The sequence below is a fragment of the Musa acuminata genome, chromosome BXJ1-10 (assembly GCF_036884655.1).
Source record: "Musa acuminata AAA Group cultivar baxijiao chromosome BXJ1-10, Cavendish_Baxijiao_AAA, whole genome shotgun sequence".
NCBI classification, from domain to species: Eukaryota; Viridiplantae; Streptophyta; class Magnoliopsida; order Zingiberales; family Musaceae; genus Musa; species Musa acuminata.
Window position 1 is genome coordinate 28872690 of NC_088336.1, and position 27253 is coordinate 28899942.

The following is a 27253-nucleotide window of genomic DNA, read 5'->3' on the forward strand; positions in this document are numbered from 1 at the left end:
CATGGACTGCGTTGTCTCGTCAGAGTTTAGATCTTTACAATCATCCTGTGATGGGGATTAAATTGGAATTGAATTCCCCATTCCGACCGTAGCATGATTTGATTCACAACTACTCTGCTGCTTGGATATAGAATCTGTTCAATCTTTCTTCGGGAAAAATCGTTTTCTTCGTCCGTTCTGAAACTCGAAAGCTATTTCTTTGGGTCATCGCCCTGTACCATCTGTTTCTCAGAAGCAACATTTATTGCCGACTTCCAACGATCCTCAATAAGGCTTGGAAAACCAAAACCGAACGAAACGAGCAAGATCCAGCTCGGCTGCTGACGCTGAGGTGGGGCCCACGATGAGTTGGTCTGGCCGTGATCGTCATAGATTTAGGGGAAACCGGGGGCAAAGGCGGCGCTCACCGGCCGTTTTAATTTTATTTTCTGATGCTGCGGAGAAATAGGTGGGCATATTTGTGTGCGACAAACCTCCCCATTGCAAATTCACCTTCTTTTCCTGTCCTTGCCGCGTCGGCCCGCTCTCCTTCGCTCTCGTGCGACTCAAGAAGTTCGATTCCGGTCGCTGATAATGTTTCCATCGCCCCTCTCCTTCCTCCCCGCTTCATTTCGTTTTCGAGATGATGCCCAAGGTTGTGAAAACCCAAGAACTTATCTGTTCTTCTGCGGACCATGTTTTCCGCGGCGAATCCATTATTCGTCCACCTCAGACTCTTTTTGGTGCATCGCATGACGCATACAACCTTCTCTGTGTGCTGGGAACACGAATTCTCTCGTACCCACGATGACTGGATGATGCATATCTGGCTGTGATTTTGTACCCACGATTCTTTTATGGATATCACAGAGGAACGGGCCTGCTGTTTGTTTAGTACATGAGATTGATAGATTGGTAGATCGATAGATTTCTGATATGACTTTGACCCGGGCCCTTTCATACTTGTCGAGTTCTTTACTCTTTTATCTATATATGTGCGTGAGCATGTGTGTGTGTTCGATACCCTTCTTTTACCGGGCGAGATAAGGAGACGATGATAATGATCTTCGACAATGGTTGTTCTCATCAAAGGGAAAATCTGAATACATCACTCCTCTTGTCTTTAAGCGTTGGTAGATTGAGAAGCAAGGATATCCCTTTCTTTTCATTTTCATCGATGCAGTATTGGTTTGCAAGTTCGAACTTTTCTTTATCAATAAAAATTAAAAAGATACATGTTCCTTAAAATATGTGTCACTAAGAATAAGAATCTTCTGCATATGAGTGTATCAAAAAAAAAAAAAGGTGTGGCATAGTGTATCAGAGATAGAACGTTATTTTCCAAGGAAGGAAAGCTACTGGACCTCGAAAATCGCAAGATTGGTGCACCTTACAAATCAGCTGCAATCTTTTCTTTGCTTTAGTTTGATTTCATCAGGTCATTTATATGATCTAACATGGCAATAATAGTCAAATATTGTCTGAACAATTGAACATTACATCACGAAATTTTGCATTCTCGTTCAATATTATTCATGAAGCTTTGCTTCTCGTCCCTCTGTTTTATTCAATCCTTTCTCTTTTTCTTCCGGTGTACATTTGCAAGTGTAGCGCAGTGCCTGTCGGATTTTGTTGTCTGTAAGGTTCCATTTCAAGCATTAGAGATTGAGATTCTCAAATGTCTGGTTTGCCAATTGCACAACCTGTCAGAGGTCCTGCTCCTAGAGGTACTTAACTTTTCTAATCCGAGCATGAAAGGTCTCCTTAGATACTATCCGCTTCTTCTTCATCATTATTATTTTCTGTTCTTCAATTTCATTTAGAAGATAAACCTTTTAATGTCAGTATTTCATGTTTGTTGACTTGGTATTTTCAGTTATCTGGCATGTTTGATGTGGACTATCGATGAAATTATGTTTTTCAAGGCTTAATTTATTCTTGTTATAATGCTTGATAGTGGTTATATTGTCGTTAATGGACTGTGCTTCTTATGACAACTGTGCTGTACCTTTTTTCTTTTTCAGAAAGTAAAAACCTCATAGTAAAGATTCAATCTTTTCATTTATGATCGAGATGCCTCCAAAGTTATTAGTTTATTTAGTAGTTTTCTTGAGCATAAAGTTCTTCCGACACTTACGTAGAATAGTTAATTTGTTTAGTTAGGCTAACCAAGATATAAGATACTCCTGATTTTGATTATGCATCTTTTTCCTTGTTATATTGTTTGCTTCACATCAGCATCTTTTGCTTCATAAATAGTTAAAACTGACATGAATTGATTCTATGATTCTTTTTTTCCCTTCTTTTATCTCTATGTGAGGAGGTGCTGACAAAATTGTCCTCTTAGGTTTAGTTTCTTCAGTTACTGATGTCCTTGCTGTGTTCTAATTTCTTTTGATCTTTTTTTATTTGAGGTGCAGCAAGACTAGATCATGGATGCAAGAAGCATACAAGTGGCAACAGGACATTACTGGTATGATGTCAGTTTCATTCATCTATGTCTTCTAAATCTAGTAATGACACATGTGGATGGACTGTAATTTCCAAATGCATTTCAGTGCTCAAATGGATCGATGGAAAGAATCAGGGAGCATTTGCGGAAGATTGAACTTTCAGCTTCATCTTATGACACTGCATGGGTAGCAATGGTCCCTTCTCCGATGTCTCCTCAGCGTCCATGTTTCCCACAATGTCTGAATTGGATATTAGACAATCAACATCCTGATGGCTCATGGGGACTTCATCATTTCCATCCCTCTCTTATTAATGATGGTCTGTCTTGCACGTTGGCATGTATCCTTGCACTTGAGCGATGGAAATCTGGTCAAGAACATGTTAGGAGAGGTATATGCAAAACAAGAGTCATAAATTTGAACTGTGTGTGTGCATTAATTGACTGTTTATTGTCATTATTGCAGGTCTCAGCTTTATCGAAAGTAACTTTTCTCGCATTGTCGATGAGCAATTGCATTCTCCTATTGGCTTTGATATTATATTTCCTGGTATGCTTGAATATGCCCTCAACATTGGCTTAGAAATTCCCATCGACCAAAGTGACACAAAAAACATGCTTTGCAAGCGAGATGCAGAACTACAAAGGTTGGAATTATTTAAGTAATTTGTGTTTTCAGGATTTCTCATATTTGAATTCTCCTTTTTTCTCAGTAATTTTTTATACAAGATATTATTTGCTACTTTTAACTATAGCAATCAGTAGACACATTTTCTAAGTTATTTCAGGTGATTTTACTGAAAATTAGATAATTACCTATCTTATTGAATAGTTTGCTCATTCTGGCCTGCATTAAGTCAAGAATTTTAATTTTTCATTGTAAAATTGCCAGGGCTCTTTCATTAGTTATCACTTCTTGGTGCAAGTGAAAGGCTTCATTGATTGTTATACAGCATTGTTTCATCCTTGATCTGTTTAATTTATTTTGTCATATTCGTGAGCTTAATATCCAGTTGGCTAATTCATTACTCTTTGATGCTTAAGTCATGCCTATGAGTGAAAGCAATAAAGTGATATCACTATATGTTGTATTTAATGATAATTTAGTTGTTGCCTCCAAGATCATTAAATAGCAAGAATAGAAACCTGTGACTAATCACCGTCAATATTTAGTGTCATTTAGAATGAGATTGCTTACATGGTTGACTAGTATAACTAATGGTTTTGGAATGTTTTTGTTTTTTTTCTGATGAACTATTTTGAGTCTTTATGTTGGGGAACATGTACCATTTGCTTTTTATTATGTGGTGTAGCCATTGGCAATTTTATACATAGCTCTTGCTGGTCCATTTCGTGTCTAGATTCTATAAGTAGAAACAAATGCAAAATAGTATCTTTCCTCAAAAAATATAAAACAAGTATCTCTATATGTTATATAGATTTCATGGGGTTTATATATTTTCCTTTTTTGTTGATTATCATTCTTTAACATAGTTGAATTTATAATGTGTTGTATTTCAGCATCTATATGATCTGTTGTTTATGGCCTTGTTATGCTCTGAAATTGCTCACTCAGAATTATTCGTATATTATTTAGAGAACAAGGAAACAATTGTGAGGGACGAAAAGCCTATTTAGCATATGTTGCAGAAGGATTGGGGAATATATTGGACTGGAGAGAAATTATGAAATATCGAAGGAAAAATGGATCGCTATTCAATTCACCATCCACAACTGCTGCTGCACTGATGCATATTTATGATGCTAAAGCTCTCGAGTATTTGCATTCTCTTCTATCGAGATTTGGCAGTTCAGGTGACATCATTCCCTTGTCTCATAGGATGTAAAGGTGAGTTTGCTAATATTACACAATTTATTGAATACACTTGTTGGTTTTTCACAGTTCCTACTTCATATCCAGTAGATGTGCATATACATCTTTGCATGATTGACAACATTGAAAGGTTGGGAGTCGCTCGACATTTTAGTCACGAGATAAAGAGCATTTTGGACAGAATATATAGGTGCCACACTAAAAATAAATTTTTTAATACGTTGAGATTTTGATTTAAAATAACTTGATCCTAGCTGAATTTGCAGATGCTGGTTGCTAAACGATGAAGAAATTAGTTCAGACATGGCCACATGTGCCATGGCTTTTCGTCTTTTACGAATGAATGGATATGATGTATCCTCAGGTAATTTGTTTCAGGTTTTGATTCAGCCGTTGTTACCATATCTATTGTGTCGTGGGTGATGGTTAACATGTCTTTGTAGATTGCTTTACCAAGTTCAGCGAAGTAAACTATTTCTACAACTCGCTGCAAGGATACCTTAAAGATGTGAGTACTGTTTTGGAACTTTACAAGGCATCACAAATCAAAATCTCACCAAATGAACAAGTTTTAGACAAACTAGGCTCCTGGTCAAGGGACTTTCTCGAGCAAGCATTGATTAGCAACCAAAATCTTGGACCGCAAGTTGCTTTACAAGAGGTAAACTGGTTGATCATCTTTGGCAATGATTCAAAGCTGATACTTGCACATTGAAGGCTGGTTATTTTGTTGGGCATTCGTTGTATGTGTGCAGATCCTTGTAAGTGTTATTTAAATTTTTGCATTCATTTATTGCTCTTCCAGGTAGATTATGCTCTAAATTTTCTGTTTTATGCAAATCTTGATCGCCTAGAGCACAAAAGAAATATTGAGAACTTCGGTGCTGAAAAGTTCCATGTTCTCAAAACATCATACCAGTAAGTTAACTATACAATATGTTGGCGAGACTATTTACTATTTGCTTCTTGTTATTGATTTCTAAATTGAACTTTAAAACAGATATGGTGGTATAAATGACAATAATCTCTTAGGACTGGCACTGGAAGATTTCTGTACTACTCAGTCTATATATCACAAAGAACTCCAAAATCTTGAGGAGTAGGTTTGCTTTCTTTTTCTGAACCATGACATTGTAGCTTAATTCTCCAGTATATGTTTTATGATGGTACTATTTCATCTTGACAGTTGGGTCAAAGAGAATAAATTGGATCAGCTAGAATTTGCCCGGCAGAAGCAGGCATATTGCTATTTTTCTGCTGCTGCTACTCTTTTCTCTCCTGAAATGTCTGAAGCTCGCATGTCCTGGGCCAAAAATAGTATTCTCGCCACTGTTGTTGATGACTTCTTCGACTTTGGAGGATCCAGAGAAGAGCTTGAAAGTCTTATTTCGTTGGTTGAGAAGTATGTGCTATTTCCGTTTTGTTTGAGCTCCACTAGACGATTATATTAAAAGTTCATTAGGTACAAAGTTATCTTTCTTGCATTTTAACAGGTGGGATGGAACCTGGAAAGATGAGTCCTGCTCTGAACAAGTTAAGATTATTTTTTCTGCTCTGTTTAATACAATAAATGAGCTCGGTATTAGGGCATCTGCATTGCAGCGGCATGGCGTCACCCACCATTTAGTTGAAATAGTGAGATCAAATCCTTCTCTCCCTCTGTCTTTTCTCCTTAAGGGAGAAGGTTTTGACAAATTATTTGATTTCAGTGGCTTAGTTTGATTAAGTCCATGATGAAAGAGGCAGAGTGGACACTCAACAAAGAAGTTCCATCGCTGGATGAGTACATGTTGAATGGATGTCTGTCCTTTGCTGGAGGACCAGTTATCCTCCCAGCGCTCTATTTTGTTGGGCCACAGCTTCCTGAATATGTTGTCAATCATCCAGAATATCATAATTTGCTCAAACTAGTAAGCACATGTGGGCGTCTTCTTAACGACATGCAAGGTTTTCAAGTAAGATTTTCTTATATGTTTTGTTGCTAATTGTGTTTAGAGCATGGTATACAATTTCGAATAATACCGTCCGGTACGGGCGGTATATACCGGTCCATCAGCTTATCGATACACGGACCGTCACTTACCGGATGGAATGATATATATATATATATCGTTCGGTATACAGTATCGTACCGTACCGAGCGAATGTCGAAATTTCAATACGATATGAAATTGCATACCTTGGTTTAGAGTATATTCATGGACAATTATGGAAAAATTATAGATGCCTATTGTCATCTGTATGTTAGGGTTTGTGATCAATCATCTTATATATTTATCCTCAGAAACATAATCTACATCTTTCACTTGGTCATGTTAGAATCATGGTTTGAATGATATTTTACACTTAGAAACATGGTTTCGGAATCTTCAGTTTGGATTTTAAGCAGTAGTTCTTTCTCACCCGTAAGAATACTTTCATCCTGCCAACTTTTGTTCCTTTTTTTGCCTTCATTCTGGACTGTTAAATATGCCTTGAAATTGCTATATATTAAGCTCTTCCTTTGTTCTGTGAAAAAGGCCACATTTTTTTTCTGATTTAATCATGTGGCATGCTGCTTCATTTGTTTTATCAATTGTATACAATAAGATCTTTCTTCCTTTGAGGGGTTTCCTATTTCCATTCTCGAAATCCTGTATTTAATTGCTTGATCTTTGTTCCTTTTGAGTGGTTTCCTGTTTCCATTCTGGAAACCCTGTAATATTTACTTGCTTGACTGCAAATAAATGCTGTAATTGTGAAACCCCCATATTTGTGAATTTAGCAGACGTGCTGAGGAAAAGGATGACCATTGTAAGTTGTATGATGATTCGAAAGATAGATCCTGTTGACTTTTCTAGTGACATCTGTGCTCTTAATCATTGTTTTCTTGTGAGTATACTCTGTTGCTGTCGTTTAACTTATTCTAAATTATCATCATTACATGGGCAGAGAGAAGGCAAGGAAGGAAAGTTGAACAGCGTGTCACTACGTATTCTTCACAGTCATGGTTCGGCTTCGGAAGAAGAGGTGAAGAAAGAGATGCAAAGGGCCATCGACGGGAGTAGGACTGAGCTCTTGAGGCTGGTGCTGCAACGAGATGGAAGTGTCGTCCCAAGGCGTTGCAAGGATCTCTTTTGGAAGATGTGCAGGATCCTGCATGTCTTCTACATGAAGACCGATGGATTTACTTCGCCAAACGAGATGCTTGGTGCTGTGAATTCAGTCATTTATGAACCACTAAAGGTCAGCCACATGTAATGGAATTCATGGGGAATAAATGGAGGAGCTTGATGGTTTTTTATCAGCAGTTGTTGCTTTGATGTCGTTGACTCGTAGTTGGCACGGCTCAATCTTGACCCAAAAGCGAGAAATCGTCCGTATAACCATCATGGCGATCTTATGAGGTGCTTGTGTGACACTTACGTGTTTGAGGTGATCTGTGGATAGTCTCCGAGTAATCGAGGTGAGGCCTAGGTGATTCCGGTCTCCTCGAGGGTCTCGCACAAAGGTTGATCGGGTTTAGCCTTCTGTTTTTTCCGACTTGAATGTTTGGAGTATATTAAGTTTATGCTTATGTCACAGTGAATATCTCAATACGGGTCGAATTTTTTGACTTATACAAATCGAGCTCATTATGGGTTAAATTTTTTAACTCATTTATTATGGGTTGAATTTTCTGACTCACTCGTTTGGCCTACCTCTATCTTAGTTAAATTTTCACTTAAAGATGCCTCTGGCTCAATTCAATTCAGCCTGTTACCTCTGTCGTAGCGAATGTCTTAGGCTTTCGTTGTGATCGATCTTCATCCCTATCCCTATCCCTGTGCTGGCTGTATCGGTGTCCCAACAAGAAAATGCAAAAGGCGGTGATGTGTCCCTCTTTCTTTATCCGAGCCAGAGGGTGTGGCGTAGGTTTGCAACCGCACCCTACAATTAATTATCAGTAGGTACAATTAATGAAATGGTTGTTGGCCTTGTCTTGTCTTACGAGGCATCCAAGCGTTTGGAACGCGTATCCATCTTCATCTATAATTAATTCCCACCTCGTTTGTCGGAAGATACAATTAAAGCTCGTAAAGTTTACAATCATCCTGTGATGGGGATCAAATTGGAATTGACTTCCCCATTCCGACCGTAGAATGACTTGATTCACAACTAACTATTCTGCTGCTTGGATCGAAGTATCTGTTCAATCTTTTCTTCGTCCGTAATCCAACTCGAAAGCTATTTCGTCTGTTTCTAAGAAGCAACATTCAGTGCTGGGCTCCGATGCTCCTCAAAAAGACATGCAACCCAAATCGCAACGAATCAATCAAGATCCTGACGTGGGCCCCACGACGAGTTGGAATGGCCGTGATCCTGATGATGGATTTAAGGGGAAACCCCCCCCCCCCGGGAGGGCACAGACGGTCCTCGCCAAACCGCTTTATTTTTATTTTCTGATGCTGCAGAGAGAAAGAAATCGGTAGGCATATTTGTGTGCGACGAACCTCACCATACCATTGCGGCCCGCTCTCCTTCGCCTTCGTGCGACTCGAGAAGTTTGATTCCGGTCGCTGCTGGTAATGTTTCCATCGCCCCGCTCCTTCCTCTCCTCGCCCCCCTATTCCTCTCCGCTTCATTTTGTTTTCGAGATTGTGAAAACCCAACAACTTATCTGTTCTTCTGCGGACCACGTTTTCCCTCCGACTCTTTTTGGTGCATCGCATGACATATATAACCTTGTCTCTGTGCTGGGAACGCGAATTCCTTCGTACTCTCGATGACTGGATGATGAATAACTGGCCGTGATTTTGTACCCACGATTCTTTTATGGGTATCATAAAGGAAGGGGCCTGGTGTTTTTTAACTAGATAAGGTAGATAGATAGATAGATAGATTGGGCCATTCTGTAGCCGTATATCTCTGATATGACTTTGATCCGGGCCCTTTCAATGCTTGTTGAGTTCTTTACTCTTTTATCTATGTATGTGCATGGGCATGTGTGTGTGTTCGATACCCTTCTTTTACCGGGCGATAGTGCATTCTGCTGGGTTTAGAAGCGCTAGATTTCAATTCCTCGCATTGGCGCTTTGTGCACCCTGAGCTTATTCTGCGCCTATCCAGCCCTCGGAGGCTGTAGCTCCTCCTCCCCCATATGGGGTTAAATTGGACCTAGGTAAACATCTGCATACCATGCGCATGTATATGTATGTATTCATATGTGCGAGGTGCCTATTCGTCTCTTGATGCATGTATATGTTTGCACCTCCATTTGTTTCAATCCGATCCAGTTCGGTTCGAAGCTAAGTTTGTGGAATTATTGATAAGTTATATTTTTTTACATGGCTACTTTAGGTTGGAAATACGTTGCCCTTGATTTCAGGGAAGTTGTGTTCCATCAGGGTGAAATTGATGTACATCCTTTTGTGGTTTGACAGTCACCTTCCATAAATTTGAAAACTAAGAATATGTCGGCTAGAAGAGACTTTTACATCCTTTTTGAACGGTTGCTCATAGTACGATGTGAGACTTTCCACATCAGCCGGTACGTTGGTTATTCCTGTGTCAAGTTTAACTAGAAGATTGAATTTGTTTACAGGAAAAGACTTGCATTCGTATGACGAGATAAGGATATGATGATAATGATCTTCGACATGGCTGTTCTCATCAAAGGGAAAATCGGAATACATCACTCCTCTTGTCTTTAAGCGTTGGTAGAGTGAGAAGCAAGGATATCCCTTTCCTTTCATTTTCATTGATGCAGTATTGGTTTGCAAGTTCAAACTTTTCTTTATCAATAAAAATTAAAAAGATACATGTTCCTTAAAATATGTGCCACTAAGAATAAGAATCTTCTGCATATGAGTATATCAAAAAGACAAAAAAAAAGGTGTTATGATAAAAGATCGGCATAGTGTAACAGGGAAAGAACGTTATTTTCCAAGGAAGGAAAGCTACTGGACCTCAAAAATCGCAAGATTGATGCACCTTACAAATCATCTGCAATCTTTTCTTTGCTTTAGTTTGATTTCATCAGGTCATTTATATGATCTAACATAGCAATAATAGTCGAATAGTGTCTAAACAATTGAACATTCCATCACCAAATTTTGCATTCTCGTTCAATATTCATGAAGCTTTGCTTCTCGTCCCTCTGTTTTATTCAATCCTTTCTTTTTTTCTTCCAGTGTACATTTACAAGTGTAGCGCAGTGCCTGTCGGATTCTGTTCTCTGTAAGGTTCCATTTCAAGCATTAGAGATTGAGATTCTCAAATGTCTGGTTTGCCAATTGCACAATTTGTCAGAGGTCCTGCTCCAAGAGGTACTTAACTTTTCTAATCCGAGCATGAAAGGTCTCCTTAGATACTATCCGCTTCTTCTTCATCATTATTATTTTCTGTTCTACAATTCCATTTAGAAGATAAACCTTTTAATGTCAGTATTTCATGTTTGTTGACTTGGTATTTTCAGTTATCTGACATGTTTGATGTGGACTATCGATGAAATTATGTTTTTCATGGCTTAATTTATTCTTGTTATAATGCTTGATAGCGGTTATATTGTCGTTTATGGACTGTGTTTCTTATGATAATTGTGCTTTGCCTTTTTTTCTTTTTCAGAAAGTAAAAACCTGAAAGTAAAGATTCAATCTTTTCATTTATGATCGAGATGCCTCCAAAGTTATTAGTTTATTTAGTAGTTTTCTTGAGCATAAAGTTCTTCCGACACTTACGGAGAAGAGTTAATTTGTTTACTTGGGCTAACCAAGATATAACATACTGCTGATTTTGATTATGCATCTTTTTCCTTGTTATATTGTTTGCTACACATCAGCGTCTTTTTCTTCATAAATTGTTAAAACTGACATGAATTGATTCTATGATTCTTTTTTTCCCTTCTTTTATCTCTATGTGAGGAGGTGCTGACAAAATTGTCCTCTTGGGTTTAGTTTCTTCAGTTACTGATGTCCTTGCTGTGTTCTAATTTCTTTTGATCTTTTTTGATTTGACGTGCAGCAAAACTAGATCATGGATGCAAGAAGCATACAAGTGGAAACAGTACATTACTGGTATGATGTCAGTTTCATTCATCTATGTCTTCTAAATCTAGTAATGATACATGTGGATGGACTGTAATTTCCAAATGCATTTCAGTACTCAAATGGATCGATGGAAAGAATCAGGGAGCATTTGCAGAAGATTGAACTTTCAGCTTCATCTTATGACACTGCATGGGTAGCAATGGTCCCTTCTCCGATGTCTCCTCAGCGTCCATGTTTCCCACAATGTCTGAATTGGATATTAGACAATCAACATCCTGATGGCTCATGGGGACTTCATCATTTCCATCCCTCTCTTATTAATGATGGTCTGGCTTCCACTTTGGCATGTATACTTGCACTCGAGCGATGGAAATCTGGTCAAGAACATGTTAGGAGAGGTATATGCAAAACAAGAGTCATAAATTTGAACTGTGTGTGCATTAATTGACTGTTTATTGTCATTATTGCAGGTCTCAGCTTTATTGAAAGTAACTTTTCTCGCATTGTCGATGAGCAATTGCATTCTCCTATTGGCTTTGATATTATATTTCCTGGTATGCTCGAATATGCCCTCAACATTGGTTTAGAAATTCCCATCGACCAAAGTGACATAAATAACATGCTTTGCAAGCGAGACGCAGAACTACAAAGGTTGGAATTATTTAAGTATTTTGTGTTTTCAGGATTTCTCATATTTGAATTCTCCTTTTTTTCTTGTGAATCATATGTACGATAGATACCTGGCAATGTTCGAATATTACATATCTCCTTGACACAGCGCTTACAAGATCCATGAAGCCAGTCGAATTAACAAATAGCAATAATATAGTATGTTATTTTAGCGTGTATGACAATGGTTTGCAGTTTCGGTGATGACCTGTGCCGGTCCATAGTTGGACTGTATGGGTTTGGTCCGTTCCAGTGTACCTGTGAACCGTCGGAGAGGGGGAGGAGGGGAGGAAGAAGGAAGAGGAAGCAAAGGAAAAAAAGGAAAAGTATGAAAAAGAGGAAGAAGTTGAGAAAGAGGAAGGAATAGGAGGAAGAAGATAGAAGAAGGAAAAAGAAGGAAAGAAAAAGGAGGTGTACCTGAGTGCACAGTGGGCAGCGAGTGGTGAGCTGCAATCCGTGCAAGTGGCGAGTGCCAGCTCTTTGGGCCTCTTCATGAGCTCAAGGAGCCGGTGCTTTGGAACCCTAACTAAAAGGGTAAAAGAAATAAGATACTTATATATAATATTTGAACCAGACCAGACTGTCCAGTTTGGGCTGGTCCGTGTACCGGTCGACGGTTGGCCCGATAAAAACCCAGTAGACTGTACCAAACCAACCAGTTTAGCAAACCTTGTATGTAACACTGACATGAAAGTGATACATTTTACATTTATGTGGATGTTGGGCCTTTGCTTTGTCATTCCAAATATGCCTCGTGCTTGTGAGACGCATGTCTCACATCATGCCTAGGCTCTGAGAGACCTTAGCGAGCCTTGAGCCTCTTTATAACTTTGGCTGAGATGATATCGTTCCACAAAATGGGTACAGATATCTTTCTCATCACACATATAGCTACTAAATTGACCATTCATCTTCTTCTGGTATTCAACTACTGTGTTAAATCTAGTCTACTTGTTATATTCTTGTTTAATGTTTTACCTTCTTTTACTGTAGACTCATCCTTTAGTAACCAAAATTCTATAATGTAATGGAGCATGAATATCTAGATTATGTTTTCTGTGATGGCACTTTAGCTCTTTGTCTTATACAGTCTTCTGATTGTTGAGGAAGGATAACTTGGTTTGAAAACGTTAGAAGACTTTACTAAAAGGTTGACAAAATATTGACAAGATGTATTGGTTCTTATTGCATTTTAGGTTTAGATATATTTTGCTAATATTGTACTTTTCAAGCTGGTTTATCAGTAATTTTTTGTACAAGATATTATATGCTACTTTTAATTATAGCAATCTGTACACATTTTTTAAGTTATTTCAGGTGAATTTACTGAAAATTAGAGAACTACCTATCTTATTGAATTGTTTGTTCATTCTGATCTGCATTAAGTCAAGAATTTAAATTTTTTATTGTAAAATTGCAAGGGCTCTTTTATTAGTTATCACTTCTTGGTGCAAGTGAAAGGCTTCATTGATTGTTATACAGCATTGTTTCATCTTTGATCTGTTTAATTTATTTTGTCATATTCATGAGCTTAATATCCAGTTGGCTAATTCATTCCTCTTTAATGCTTAAGTCATGACTATGAGTGAAAGCAATAAAGTGATATCACTATATGTTGTATTTAATGATAATTTAGTTGTTGCCTCCAAGATCATTAAATTAGCAAGAATAGAAACCTGTGGCTAATCACCATCACTATTTAGTGTCATTTAAAATGAGATTGCTTACATGGTTGACTAGTATAACAAATGGTTTTGGAATGTTCTTGTTTTTTTTCTGATGAACTATTTTGAGTCTTTATGTTGCGGAACATGTACTGTTTGCTTTTTATTATGTGGTGTAGCCATTGGCAATTTTATACATAGCCCTTGCTGGTCCACTTCGTGTCTAGATTCTATAAGTAGAAGCAAACGTAAAATAGTATCTTTCCTCAAAAAATATAAAACAAGTATCTCTATATGTTATATAGAATTATAGATTTCATGGGGTTTATATATTTGCCCTTTTTGTTGATTATCATTCTTGAACATAGTTGAATTTATAATGTGTTGTATTTCGGCATCTATATGATCTGTTGTTTATGTCCTTTTTATACTCTGAAATTGCTCCTCAGAATTGTTCATATATTATTATTTAGAGAACAAGGAAACAATTGTGAGGGACGAAAAGCCTATTTAGCATATGTTGCAGAAGGATTGGGGAATATATTGGACTGGAGAGAAATTATGAAATATCAAAGGGAAAATGGATCGCTATTCAATTCACCATCCACAACTGCTGCTGCACTGATGCATATTTATGATGCTAAAGCTCTCGAGTATTTGCGTTCTCTTCTATCGAGGTTTGGCTGTTCAGGTGACATCATTCCCTTGTCTCATAAGATGTAAAGGTGAGTTTGCTAATATTACACAATTTATTGAATACACTTGTTGGTTTTTCACAGTTCCTACTTCATATCCTGTAGATGTGCATATACATCTTTGCATGATTGACAACATTGAAAGGTTGGGAGTCGCTCGACATTTTAGTCGCGAGATAAAGAGCATTTTGGACAGAATATATAGGTGCCATGCTAAAAATAAAATTTTTAATACGTTGAGATTTTAATTTAAAATAACTTGATCCTAGCTGAATTTGCAGATGCTGGTTGCTAAACGTTGAAGAAATTAGTTCAGACATGGCCACATGTGCCATGGCTTTTCGTCTTTTACGAATGAATGGATATGATGTATCCTCAGGTAATTTGTTTTACGTTTTGATTCAGCCTTTGTTACCACATCTATTGTATCATGGATGATGGTTAAAATGTTTTTGTAGATTGCTTTACCCAGTTCAGTGAAGTAAACTATTTCTACAACTCCCTGCAAGGATACCTAAAAGATGTGAGTACCGTTTTGGAACTTTACAAGGCATCACAAATCAAAATCTCACCAAATGAACAAGTTTTAGATAAACTGGGCTCCTGGTCAAGAGACTTTCTCAAGCAAGCATTGATTTGCAACCAAAAACTTGGACCGCAAGTTGCTTTACAAGAGGTAAACTGGTTGATTGTCTTTGGCAATGATGCAAAGCTGATGCTTCGTATTGAAGGCTGGTTATTTTGTTGACCATTTGTTGTATATGAGCAGATCCTTGGAAGTGTTATTTAAATTTTTGCATTCATTTATTGCTCTTCCAGGTAGATTATGCTCTAAACTTTCCGTTTTATGCAAATCTTGATCGCCTAGAGCACAAAAGAAATATTGAGAACTTCGGTGCTGAAAAGTTCCATGTTCTCAAAACATTATACCAGTAAGTTAACTATACAATATGTTGGCAAGGGACTATTTACTATTTGCTTCTTGTTATTGATTTCTAAACTGAACTTTAAAACAGATATGGTGGTATAAATGACAATAATCTCTTAGGACTGGCACTGGAAGATTTCTGTACTTCTCAGTCTATATATCACAAAGAACTCCAAAATCTTGAGGAGTAGGTTTGCTTTCTTTTTCTGAACCATGACATTGTAGCTTAATTCTCCAGTATATGTTTTATGATGGTACTATTTCATCTTGACAGTTGGGTCAAAGAGAATAAATTGGATCAGCTAGAATTTGCCCGGCAGAAGCAGGCATATTGCTATTTTTCTGCTGCTGCTACTCTTTTCTCTCCTGAAATGTCTGAAGCTCGCATGTCCTGGGCCAAAAATAGTATTCTCACCACTGTTGTTGATGACTTCTTCGACTTTGGAGGATCCAGAGAAGAGCTTGAAAGTCTTATTTCATTGGTTGAGAAGTATGTGCTATTTCCTTTTTGTTTGAGCTCCACCTGATGATTATTTTAAAAGTTCATTAGGTACAAAGTTATCTTTCTTGAATTTTAACAGGTGGGATGGAACTTGGAAAGAAGAGTCCTGCTCGGAACAAGTCAAGATTATTTTTTCTGCTCTGTTTAGTACAATAAATGAGCTCGGTATTAGGGCATCTGCATTGCAGCAGCGTAGCATCACCCATCATTTAGTTGAAATAGTGAGATCAAATCCCTCTCCCTCTCTCTTTTCTCCTGGAGGGTGAAGGTTTTGACAAATTATTTGATTTCAGTGGCTTAGTTTGATGAAGTCCATGATGAAAGAGGCAGAGTGGACACTCAACAAAGAAGTTCCAACACTGGATGAGTACATGTTGAATGGATATGTGTCCTTTGCTTTAGGACCAATTATCCTCCCAGCGCTCTATTTTGTTGGGCCACAGCTTCCTGAATATGTTGTCAATCATCCAGAATATCTGAATTTGCTCAAACTAGTAAGCACATGTGGGCGTCTTCTTAACGACATACGAGGTTTTCAAGTAAGATTTTCTTTATACAAATTATCCTTACAATTAACAAATGCTGTATGAAATCACACAAAAACTTAGGGTGTGGCATTGTTCAGTGAGTTGTATATTTTGTTGCTAATTGTATTTAGAGCAAAGTATACAATTTCGAATAATACCGTCTGGTATGGGTGGTACATATCAGTCCATCAGCTTATCGGTACATGGACCATCAGTTACCGGATGGAACGATATATATATATATATATATATAATGAAAGGTGATGTCACGTCACCTTTTTCGGCGACATCGTCGAGGCGACGTGACGTCGCCTTTTATAAGAATATTTATATATAATCTTTTATATATATATATATGTATATATATATATATATATATATATACCGAGCGATATACCGAATCGTATACCGCTCGGTATATAGTATCGTATCGTACCGAGCGAATGTCGAAATTCTAATACGATACAAAATTGCATACCTTGGTTTAGAGTATATCCATGGACAGTTATAGAAAAATTATAGATGCCTATTGTCATCTGTATGTTAGGGTTTGTGATCAATCATGTTATACATTTATCCTCAGAAATATAATCTACATCTTTCACTTGGTCATGTTAGAATCATGGTTTGAATGATATTTTACACTTAGAAACATGGTTCCGGAATCTTCAGTTTGGATTTTAAGCAGTAGTTCTTTCACCCGTTAGAATACTTTCATCCTTCCAACATTTGTTCCTTTTTTTGCCTTCATTCTGGACTGTTAAATATGCCTTGAAATTGCTATATATTAAGCTCTTCCTTTGTTCTGTGAAAAAGGCCACATATTTTTTCTGATTTAATCATGTGGCATGCTGCTTCATTTGTTTTATCAATTGTATACAATAAGATCTTTCTTCCTTTGAGGGGTTTCCTATTTCCATTCTCGAAATCCTGTATTTAATTGCTTGATCTTTGTTCTTTTGAGTGGTTTCCTGTTTCCATTCTGGAAACCCTGTAATATTTACTTGCTTGACTGCAACTAAATGCTGTAATTGTGAAACCCCCATATTTGTGAATTTAGCAGACGTGCTGAGGAAAAGGATGACCATTGTAAGTTGTATGATGATTCGAAAGATAGATCCTGTTGACATTTCTAGTGACATCTGTGCTCTTAATCATTGTTTTCTTGTGAGTATACTCTGTTGCTGTCGTTTAACTTATTCTAAATTATCATCATTACATGGGCAGAGAGAAGGCAAGGAAGGAAAGTTGAACAGCGTGTCACTACGTATTCTTCACAGTCATGGTTCAGCTTCGGAAGAAGAGGTGAAGAAAGAGATGCAAAGGGCCATCGACGGAAGTAGGACTGAGCTCTTGAGGCTGGTGCTGCAACAAGATGGAAGTGTCGTCCCAAGGCCTTGCAAGGATCTCTTTTGGAAGATGTGCAGGATCCTGCATGTCTTCTACATGAAGACCGATGGATTTACTTCGCCAAACGAGATGCTTGGTGCTGTGAATTCAGTCATTCATGAACCACTAAAGGTCAGCCAAATATAATCGAATTCTTGGGGAATAAGTGGAGGCGTTTGATGGTCTTTTATAAACCAAACCGATGAGTTTATTATGGCAATAAATGATTATTGGGTTTCTCATCCTTTCCCCGCTGCAAACGATTACCAGCAGTACATCTCTAACCTGCTTCTTCTTCTCATCTCTTATTCTTGGTTATCGTCCGGAAGGTTATATCTAATGATCACTCATATATGTTAATAATAAAGAAAATACTTAAATGCATGCACAGCTATCTATCGTGGAATGCGGCGCCTACGAGTTCGTCGTGAGCTGACGTCGCATCACGTCCCCTCATCCCAAGAATCTATAAATCACCACCTTCACACGATCTGTTTCGATTGGCCATCCTGCAGAAAAGCTAGAAATTGATAGGATGCGCTCGGGTTGTATCCTAAGTAAAACGGTGGTCACATCATTAACCGTCAGATTCTTTAATTCAACGAATCAGGATGCATATTTGACGGTTGAGATGCATGAGATCGAACCCACAGCGTGCGTTAGGAAAGCCCTATAACTAACTGCTCTCTCGCCATTCGCTGCGCACCGGTCCCTTGCGTGATTTCCCCGCTCTTTCTCGGCTCTCAGAAGGAGAGGGGAAAACTGAAGAGGAGAAGGCCATGGTGGTGGAGGCGACGGAGAACGTCAAGAAAGCGGAGTCGTCCCTGGAGGAGAAGCACCTTCCTTTCGGCGTCCTCTTCTTCTTTTCGCCTTCTCCCTGAGGTGACCTTCTATCCCTCTCTTTCTTTTTTCTCGTCGACAGAGACGATCTCATCCTGTTTAACGTTCCGAATCTTTCTTGATCTCTGATATGCTCGTGCGCTTTCTTGACCTTGAGATCTTGTAGTGTTCTTTTGATCGGCTTCTTTTCTTACTCTTTTGTTCCTCTGCAAGAAGAATGTGGGGAGACATAGGCTTCAGATCCTGTTTCCTTTCTTCCTATGTTGTTCATCTGGAAGGTAAGGATTGAATGTGGGGAGACATGAGGGGAGGGTAAGGATTGTTGTGATAGGGTACTTGCTTTGTTTCCTCGAGTTCTTGCTCTTATAAAGAGATTCTTGCCTTTCTTCGTCGGTCGTATTGCTTTTTTCTTTCCTGTATATCATTTCTTTTTGTATGGTTATCCCCTTCTCGTTCCCGATCACTGTTCTTGATGCTGGAATGCTTCCCATTTTAGGAAAACAAATTGGTGCTACCGTTCTTTCTTGGACTTGGGTTTCGAGGACAAAGAACTGTGGTAAACTGATTATAATATTGAACGGATATTATAATTTATCAGAGTTTTCACTTTTATAGTATGAATCTTACTACTTTTTCTTCACCGATGTGGTGTTGGTTTTCTTCGTTGTTGCTCTCCTTGTATTTGCATCGTTCGCCAACTTCATCTTCTTGCTAGTTTCCGCCCGCCAAGACCTAAAATGTCTCGGTTCAATTGGTTTTGATTCATTCGATTCCCAAACATCTATCTATCTATCTATCTGTCTCTAGGGTTGCCCTGAAAAGGGCATCCCGGGAAGACGGAAGCTTCTTTTCTTGGCCGCTATAATGGCTATCTTAGTCAAGAATCGGTCCACCCACGTGAGGAGGATGAGGTGTTCTTGTCTCCGTTAATACTCATATAGTAATTCCCTCTTATTATCGAGATATCTCCTCATAAGATGTTTGTGGATGTGTATCTATTATAGGACGACACTAGGATACTGGTCGATGCTATTTATTCTTCCAGGAGATTTTGCTTTTACATGACCCTCCTCATTGGAAGCAACAGATGAGGCTTGAATGATGGGAAATGTTGCTCGTAAACAAAATTGATGTGAAACTACCTCGGGTAAATATTAGGGTTTAGGGTTTCCACTTAATTAACTGACTAAAGTATTGATGTGAAACTCCCTCCACCGCCTCCACAGCGAATGCCTCCCGTCACACCCATTTGAGGAGTTGCTCATCAGCAGAGACCCACCCCACCTTTCGTCAACCATGCAAATTTATGTGCACAACAAATAACAATTTGGGCATTTCGTAGTAGAACAAAGCGAAACAGAAGAAGAAGATGATGATGATGATGATGATGACGCATACAGTAACGGAAGATGACGCATACGATTTGGGCATTTCGTTGTCATCACTCCTATAACTTCGTGTGGTTTGGCCTTTGTGAGAGAGCAGCAATATGCATAAAGGAGGAATGATATTAAATATTAAACAACAAGAATATCTAAAAATCAACAATTCAAAGAAAGTGCTTTACCACTCTAGCTAATGATTCAAGAAAGTGCATCATAATAAGACTGTATTTTCCAATAAACATGTTCTACTGAAAAAGGAAGATTAAAAGAAGCCCGAAGAATATTATGCCATCGCAAATAGGAGGGTCAATTGACACGCAAAGAGAATGAGACACAAGTTATCAGATGAAAACAACTAAGAGAAACAGCAGGTCGATGCACTAGATTACTCAAAAAGATATGTACAATCAAAGGAATAGTACAAAAAATATGGGATCCAGGAATTGCGCAACAAGTTATTTGAGGAGTCATTGCTGGAAAAACTTGCAGCAGAGTTTTTATGCTAAGGAGAAGAAAGATGAAAAGAGAAAATTAGTGTGCTGATCAGGATGAAGTGAACAAAATGCTTGACAGAGTTTTCAAGATTTATAACATGGAAAAGGTCCAACATTACTCTTTTATCATTTGTGCATTTGCATACAGAGGAATTCCACATACATAGGGTTAAAGTGTTATCACAAACCACCACCACCAGATTAGCATCGGGTCGCTACCCATTCGATTTCCTCCCAATACACCATTCGAATTGTCTAATCCACGGTTTTTTATGACAAGACAATCAGATTATAATGATTGTAAAATAAATTACATTAAGATTGGATCACCCTACTTGGAACCCAACACGACTGTTTAGCAACCTTGACAGCCAATTTGTCAAGTTCACCCCATAAAATGGTCTACCATCTCCGATTGCACGACCCACCCACTGCTGCAATAACAAACTCAACCAGGCTTCTCAAGTATTGTCACTATCGATTTACCACTGCATAATTCCAAAAGAAACTGCTCCTTGATGATCATCGAATCCTTCCGACTTCACTTCCAGCATGCCTGCCGGATACTAGAATGGCATACGGCCAGCAAGCCGGCTCTCGGATATCCTTCTGTCTATGGCTGCATCAATGGAGTTCATCTGTTTTTAACACACCACAAGAACAAAATAAATCAGATCAACTAATACTGCTCATCCAGAAGATAATTGTTACTCTTTCATGCATAATTTATCCAACTGCACAAGAGGTAGCAAACTTGCTTCTGAATGAAAGCTGACCTGTATCAACTCTGGTCCCACACTGTGATCAAAAACAGATAACAAGAAATGCTACGTATTGATTGGTAAAAGCCTGCTGGCATATATTCAGGTTCCACTCAAAGCCCAACACTCATTAAGAAGCAATAGGGAGAATAATTACCATGTAAAAATAAACTCAAAACTTAATCAGAACACAATACATACATTTTTGCATGGGCCTGATGCTAGGTTGAGAGAACCATCGAGTCATTTGCAGCACAAACTCATCAGATTTGTAGCACTAACTAGCAGCAAAAACAATGTAAATACCTACTTGGAAGAATATCCAAGTGTCATAACTTGGATATCCTCCCCTACCCCCCAACACACCCCCTCAAAAATGATTAAGAAGAATATCCATTTTCCCAACAACCAAAGCGTCATAACTTCAAATTAATTGGATAGAAGGCCTAGTTGTAAAACTCAGAAGAGCCACAAATGCACTTATTCCACAATATACTATATTATAAACATTCAGAAGGAGTAATCAAATATTAACTACATTAAAATATAGCACAAGAGATCTGAAATTATTTCTTTCCTTTTCTCCTACCTATCCGGATTTGCAACCAAGTTGCATATCCATTTGAATGAGTAAATAAAAGGTGGTAACAACTTACCTGGCTAGTTTCATCATGCACCTGATATGTTGCTAGAGAAATTCTTCTTTCCTCCTGCATGATATGGAGCCATGGACAATAAAAGAGAGAGGTCTTCAGTAACAAAACGTGAAGAAAAAGGTCCAACCCAAAAAAAAAACAACAAATGCTAGGATTAGAAAACACACCATTGACATTGCTTCATCATCCCATAACAAGTAGACCTCATTTGTGGTAGGATGGGAAGGAGGTGGCTTGTTGGATATTACAGGCGGAGGTCCAATTGAAGGATTCTCAGTGTTTGGACCAGATGCATACATATGTGAGTTTGCATATGATGTACCACCTGAAAAAGATAGGACAGAGCATTTACTTAGTCTAAGAGATGATGTAGCCTGACATAATTCCAAATAATTTTGGAGTATATATATTCAATATATCAACCTAGGCTTTTCCCTTCTAGGTAAGGTTCATATATACAATATACAGAACTGCAAAAGTTTTAGCAGTGTCATTAGATCTTGCTGGCATAGGTTCAAGGTACAACATCAATGCAAAATAGTTCAATCGGTGGAAAGGGTATGACAACTACTCCAGAAAAATTACTTCCCTTTAACTATTCATTCTTCTCACAAAGATGATAAAAACGCAACCATTCATTTCATAATCTGATGAGCAAAAGAAACAATATCAAGGAATCCAGGCTAAAAGGAAATCCAGGCTTTCGGTATTAAAAGATGAGAATCAATTAGTCTGACAAAGGAACTATACTTTTGAAGTAGTAACTCGGACAATGAGCAAAAAGAGCAATATATCTAAGCTCCACATAATTTGCTCCGACTTCAGTGATTAGAGATGTTACATTTTATCACTACAAGCTTTGCCAATTCCAAATGCTTATGTCTTTACAGAACCACCAAGTACTGGTTTCAAACTGTACAGGTTGTTTCCCATATCAACAATATATATCCTTTTGGAGCAAACTCAATATAAGTGGATGCATACCCTTAAATCTAAATGAAGATTTGGAAGTTCCATCATTCAAGACTTCGTGAGGACTAGGTCAGATGAAATGTGCCCTCATGACAAGGATACCTTCACAATTCCTAAGGGTCTCAATCTAATATGGATGACGAATCATCTGACGTTTGGGAGATACTTCTGGTGTTTTCTATTTTTACTCCTTTTATGAACTTTTTGGCTAAATTTTATCAGCAAAATGTCCTACTTCACCTCAAGAATATGCTTCCATTTGCTAAAAAAAGCAAAAAAAATTTAAATGGTTTGACATACAAACTTCAATTATCATCTCCTTCATAAGGATAATTTGCTAGCTTCAGAAGCTAATTCAAATGCAAATGAAGTTTTATTCTTTAGAAAACTATTGCTATTTTATTTAAAGACACGTTGAGAAAACATAATGGATAAGTAGGTAAAAAACAATCTAGGTGTCATACATATCATTCATCATTAAGAAACTCCTCTTATTGCTTCCAATGAGGAATATTTAGAAGAAACATATAACTAATTAGGTCTATCTGCATTTTAGGGCAATATCTTCACATGTGGCACATATTTAAATAAGTACCATATGTTGTAAAAGATTCTAGAAAAGTAATCAGGCATTATCAAACTCAAAACTACAACGTGAAAAAATGCACCTGGAACATTTGGAGCCACATAACCACTTGCTAGGGTAGTATTTAAAACAGACTTTGCATCAGCTACACCTTTGAACATTGTTGGGGAACTTGACGAAACGATTGCAGGTGAAGATGTTGCCAAAAATGGAGAACTCTGAGGAGGTGCACCAGCTGGACTGCTGATCGGAAATAGTGGTTGGGATATTACAGGTGGTGCAGATGAGGGCAGGCCAGGTGGACCAGTTTGAAGTGGTGATTGAAGTCCAGGGGCAGAAGTGGAGGTCATGGGACTTGTAACATTCTGGACAGGAAATAATGGCTGTTGTGGTGCCAAAACAGGTGCAGGAGGAACTGGAACAGCCATTGGAGATCGAAACCAAGGCTGCGGTCGAGCAGCTGGAATAGGCCATGTTGGAGGCATCACCGGAATTGCAGGATTGTATCTGATTAAAAAGAAATATATCATGAGAGAGAATGTGCTATATGAATAAATTAGAAGTGGCATTATTAAGAAGCACAAAAATCCCAAGATGATAACTCTTCTCCGTATAACCAACAAAGCAACAGTGACGTACACTGGTGGAACTGCACCATATGCTGATGAGGGAGGAAATCTGACCCCCACTGGACCAGGAACCACTCCACCAACGAGCCCAGTGGATGCAACTTCCAGTTTGGCTGTCTTTACTGGTGCCTCTTCATCTGCACCAAAATTTTATAAAGAATGATTGAGGCAACATTGTGCATCACTAAAAAACATGCACCCCAAAGATGGAAAATGACACACACATCTGTGCCTATGGACATATATTAATGGTATACTTAGATATGCTTGAGTTAAACAAGATTGAGTCATTTGATTTTTCCTCTGTAAAGTTTAATACCTCATGTAACAGGAAAGTAAGAGTTATTTAGCAAAAGCATTACTTTCAATTGATAAAATTATGTCATCCGACAATCACATCATTTGGATTATCTACAGATAATGGATTATTTCCAGACAACGGCTCACATGTTTCCATTACATCATGTCCTGCAAGCACATGCTGGGGGACATGACAAAATACGTATTCCAATGTTACCCTAGCCAAAGCACATCCCAGCAGGTGACTCTAAAATATGCAATCTCATTTTTGCATAGCCTAATCAAGGGTTGATTTGGTCGAGCAACACTCTATCATATCTAAATTGTAGATGGTTTCAGAGAGAAAGACTTAGATATTCGAAGTATTAATGGTTTCGGAGTGCAAGGCTTTGTATCTTATTAAAAGTATTTATAGTTTCAAAAGACAGCAATATTATTTAAAGAAGATCGTGGTACAAAGAGAAATATATTATCCACAAAAGATAATGGTGATCTCAACAGATCCAAATGATACAATTCTGGAGTTATGTAGGGCAATTGATATAAATCAATGTTTGCCAAAAACAGTAAGCTCTGAGACTTGAGCAACATCAATGGACAGAAATCCAAACGGTCAAATGTTGAGTGAAAATGAAGATCACCTATAGATCACACAAACAAGTGCAATCCAAGTGATAGATTCTTACTATCCTGTAACAAGAAAAAAAAGTCTAAAATTCAGCTTATTATACAGGGAAAAAATAATCTGCAAGCCTGAACAGTATAGAGCGAGACAGCTTGCAAAGAAAGCCCATCAAATTTATTTCAGCAGAAGCAAACAGCCAAGAGAATTCCTCAGGAAATAGAAGGGATCACCATTTTCAAGCTGAAAAGAAGAGTACAACTAAATTTCTGAACTAAGGGACCTGCAGGTTCCTAATTCTTAGCTCCTCTTTTTGGTCGTTATCCGCTATGCAACTGATCATAGCAAGTTCTATGAAGAGAGTCTCTAGTATATACAAGATGAGAGATACAGCATTTAAAAGCCTTAATGTCAAGAAAATGGCAAATCAACATAAAACCCACATAGTGAGGATAATGAACACATAAATTTTTTAAACACCCAAATGGCATCGACAGATATTACATGTTAGAACAAATTAAAAACACTATATAAAATATATAAAAAAAGAAAATATCTACACTTATTTGAACATTTAATAATATTACCCTCTCCATAGTGTGCTGCTAAGATATCAGGAGGAATTCCTTGCATTCCGTAAATCTCAATCTCCGTTGATTCTCTGTCAGGCTTAGCATTGGGAACTCTGAATGAAGACAATTGAAATTCAGAGTACCAACCAAGAAGAACGCAGGGATGAAAATGTAATTCACACAATGAAAAAGACTCAATAAAATGACAGAGATCCACTGGTGAGACAACCAAGAAACACGCTTATCATGATCTATAGTATAGAACACACATTAGAAACGAACTAGTAACCTAATACACTAAAGTTATGATCCTCAATTGTTGTTCAAGATCAATCATAAGGTCTGGTCAGTCAACAAGACCAATTCACGTGCAGAAAGCATAAAATTCATCTATTCTGAATCTAGGTTTAATAAACAAAACAAAAAAAATCATAATGGCAGAGAAAAGTTTAACAGGCATGCATCTAAAGGAACTGAGATGGTCAATGGATTGAATCCTAATTACAAACGGTTCATCCAATCTCTTTTTTGGGTTCGACGATCATGAAAAAATATTATCAAAATAACGTGAATCCTATATTTCCGAAAAACACCACTGATTCATCAGGATTATAGTTATCAACTAAAAGGCACAGAGGAAAATGGAATTTCTCTCATCAGGATTTGATCCCAAAAAAACAAGAAAAGAAAACGATGACAACAACTACAAAATCATTCGACATCAAAGAGGATCAATAACCCAGATACCATTCATTAGCCATAGATCGGGGGCATAAATCGAGTTCGCCATCGTATGCAGAAAACAAGACTATGCAAGCATAGTGATATCGATTAAGAAAAGGTTTAGGGTTTTTAGAAGAGGTTGCGGGATTGGAGGAGGAAGGGGTACTTGGTGACGGTCTCCTTGTGGACCTGGAGGACGTGGATGGCCATGCCGCCAGCGGTGGAGAGCTTCTTGTGGCAGACATGACACTTGAAGTGCTTGGCCTTCTGGTGCTGGACAAGGATCTTCTCATCGTCGAACTCCCGATCGCAGTAGTAGCACCACACCTTCGAAGGGCGCTTCTTCTTCTTCCCCATCGCCGTGGCCCTTAACTCTCTCTCTCTCTCTCTCTCTCTCCTCTTCGATCGGTGCCGGGGCTTTCGGAGATTAGGGTTTTGGAACCGGCAGATCAGAGAGAAACTAAAAGGGAGGGAGAGGCAATGACAGTCCGCAATGTGACTAAATTAGGGAAAACGCGGCGGCATACTAGTTTTCTGCGGTAGGATCCCGCCCTTCATGCTTTGAGATATGTGAACATCCGAATCCGATGTTGATGCGGATTTGGTAACGTTTCGTACAACCCAGCGGAAACCTTTTTCTTCGCGGATTCGCGTCCCGCAAGACTTGGGTCTCCAGTCCGATCTCTGTCTCTCCGTCTCTTCTTGATTCTTCGAGCTTCGGCTTCGTGGTAAGACTTTGATTCTGCAGCAAGCAGTGGAAATTTCTGGGGTACGAAAGAGACTTGGTTTCTTTCCTATTTCATGTCGATTGTTGGCGGTCTGCTAGGGTTTGCACGGATTCCTTGCAGTTCGTAGTGGTGACAAATTTTGTTTGGGAAGTCTTGATTAGATTATCGTCTCCAATTTGGTCGTGAAGCGAAACGTATGATCGGTGGGAGATAGAAGGACAAAGAACATTGTTTTGCCGCGAAAACCTGTGCATTCGGGTGGGATGAGTCTGCATCCGTATGGGGTTTATGGTATCGCAGAACTCGTGGATGAGCTGAGATGAGACGGTAGTCCTTTGT

At 38.3% G+C, this 27253-nt stretch overlaps 3 protein-coding genes and 1 long non-coding RNA gene across 15 annotated transcripts; 3 read left to right on the forward strand and 1 right to left on the reverse strand.

The window, feature by feature from the left end:
- The first annotated feature begins 223 nt into the window (after positions 1 to 223).
- Positions 224 to 7551, forward strand: LOC135595999 (ent-kaur-16-ene synthase, chloroplastic-like). 2 transcript variants are annotated; one of them, XM_065087614.1, is made up of 15 exons: positions 224 to 448; positions 1591 to 1706; positions 2394 to 2452; positions 2538 to 2823; positions 2898 to 3078; positions 4029 to 4246; positions 4335 to 4455; positions 4532 to 4629; positions 4709 to 4926; positions 5071 to 5183; positions 5266 to 5364; positions 5452 to 5667; positions 5759 to 5900; positions 5975 to 6220; positions 7197 to 7551. In XM_065087614.1, exons 2-15 carry the CDS (start codon positions 1658 to 1660, stop codon positions 7503 to 7505), a joined length of 2355 nt encoding a protein of 784 aa, XP_064943686.1. In that variant the 5' UTR covers positions 224 to 448; positions 1591 to 1657; the 3' UTR covers positions 7506 to 7551. The 2 variants fall into 2 exon arrangements, with proteins under 2 accessions (XP_064943686.1, XP_064943687.1); XM_065087615.1 differs by having other exon boundaries at positions 225 to 448; positions 2400 to 2452.
- A 1116-nt stretch (positions 7552 to 8667) lies between these two features.
- On the forward strand, positions 8668 to 17890 carry LOC135596001 (ent-kaur-16-ene synthase, chloroplastic-like). 9 transcript variants are annotated; one of them, XM_065087619.1, is made up of 17 exons: positions 8861 to 9405; positions 9585 to 9752; positions 9829 to 9948; positions 10418 to 10552; positions 11247 to 11299; positions 11385 to 11670; positions 11743 to 11923; positions 14055 to 14296; positions 14385 to 14505; positions 14582 to 14679; positions 14759 to 14976; positions 15120 to 15232; positions 15317 to 15415; positions 15503 to 15718; positions 15810 to 15951; positions 16024 to 16269; positions 17485 to 17890. In XM_065087619.1, exons 4-17 carry the CDS (start codon positions 10504 to 10506, stop codon positions 17791 to 17793), a joined length of 2373 nt encoding a protein of 790 aa, XP_064943691.1. In that variant the 5' UTR covers positions 8861 to 9405; positions 9585 to 9752; positions 9829 to 9948; positions 10418 to 10503; the 3' UTR covers positions 17794 to 17890. The 9 variants fall into 9 exon arrangements, with proteins under 9 accessions (XP_064943689.1, XP_064943697.1, XP_064943692.1 ...); XM_065087622.1 differs by having other exon boundaries at positions 9829 to 9943; XM_065087617.1 differs by lacking the exons at positions 8861 to 9405; positions 9585 to 9752 and adding an exon at positions 8668 to 8809.
- Positions 17891 to 18364: 474 nt separating this feature from the next.
- On the forward strand, positions 18365 to 19126 carry LOC135595051 (uncharacterized). The gene is made up of 2 exons (XR_010480269.1): positions 18365 to 18528; positions 18983 to 19126. It is a non-coding gene; the product is annotated as an uncharacterized LOC135595051 (long non-coding RNA).
- A 1338-nt stretch (positions 19127 to 20464) lies between these two features.
- Positions 20465 to 26684, reverse strand: LOC103968816 (protein SUPPRESSOR OF FRI 4). Of its 3 annotated transcripts, none has more exons than XR_001976080.2 (7): positions 26353 to 26684; positions 25479 to 25576; positions 23980 to 24106; positions 23423 to 23847; positions 21950 to 22107; positions 21142 to 21836; positions 20465 to 21003 (listed from the first exon to the last, which is right to left on the reverse strand). XR_001976080.2 is itself a non-coding variant. In XM_009382141.3 (7 exons), exons 1-7 carry the CDS (start codon positions 26541 to 26543, stop codon positions 20932 to 20934), a joined length of 1125 nt encoding a protein of 374 aa, XP_009380416.2. In that variant the 5' UTR covers positions 26544 to 26683; the 3' UTR covers positions 20465 to 20931. The 3 variants fall into 3 exon arrangements, 2 of the variants coding, with proteins under 2 accessions (XP_009380416.2, XP_018675485.2); XM_009382141.3 differs by having other exon boundaries at positions 21783 to 21836; positions 26353 to 26683; XM_018819940.2 differs by having other exon boundaries at positions 20465 to 21836.
- Between the last annotated feature and the right edge of the window lie 569 nt (positions 26685 to 27253).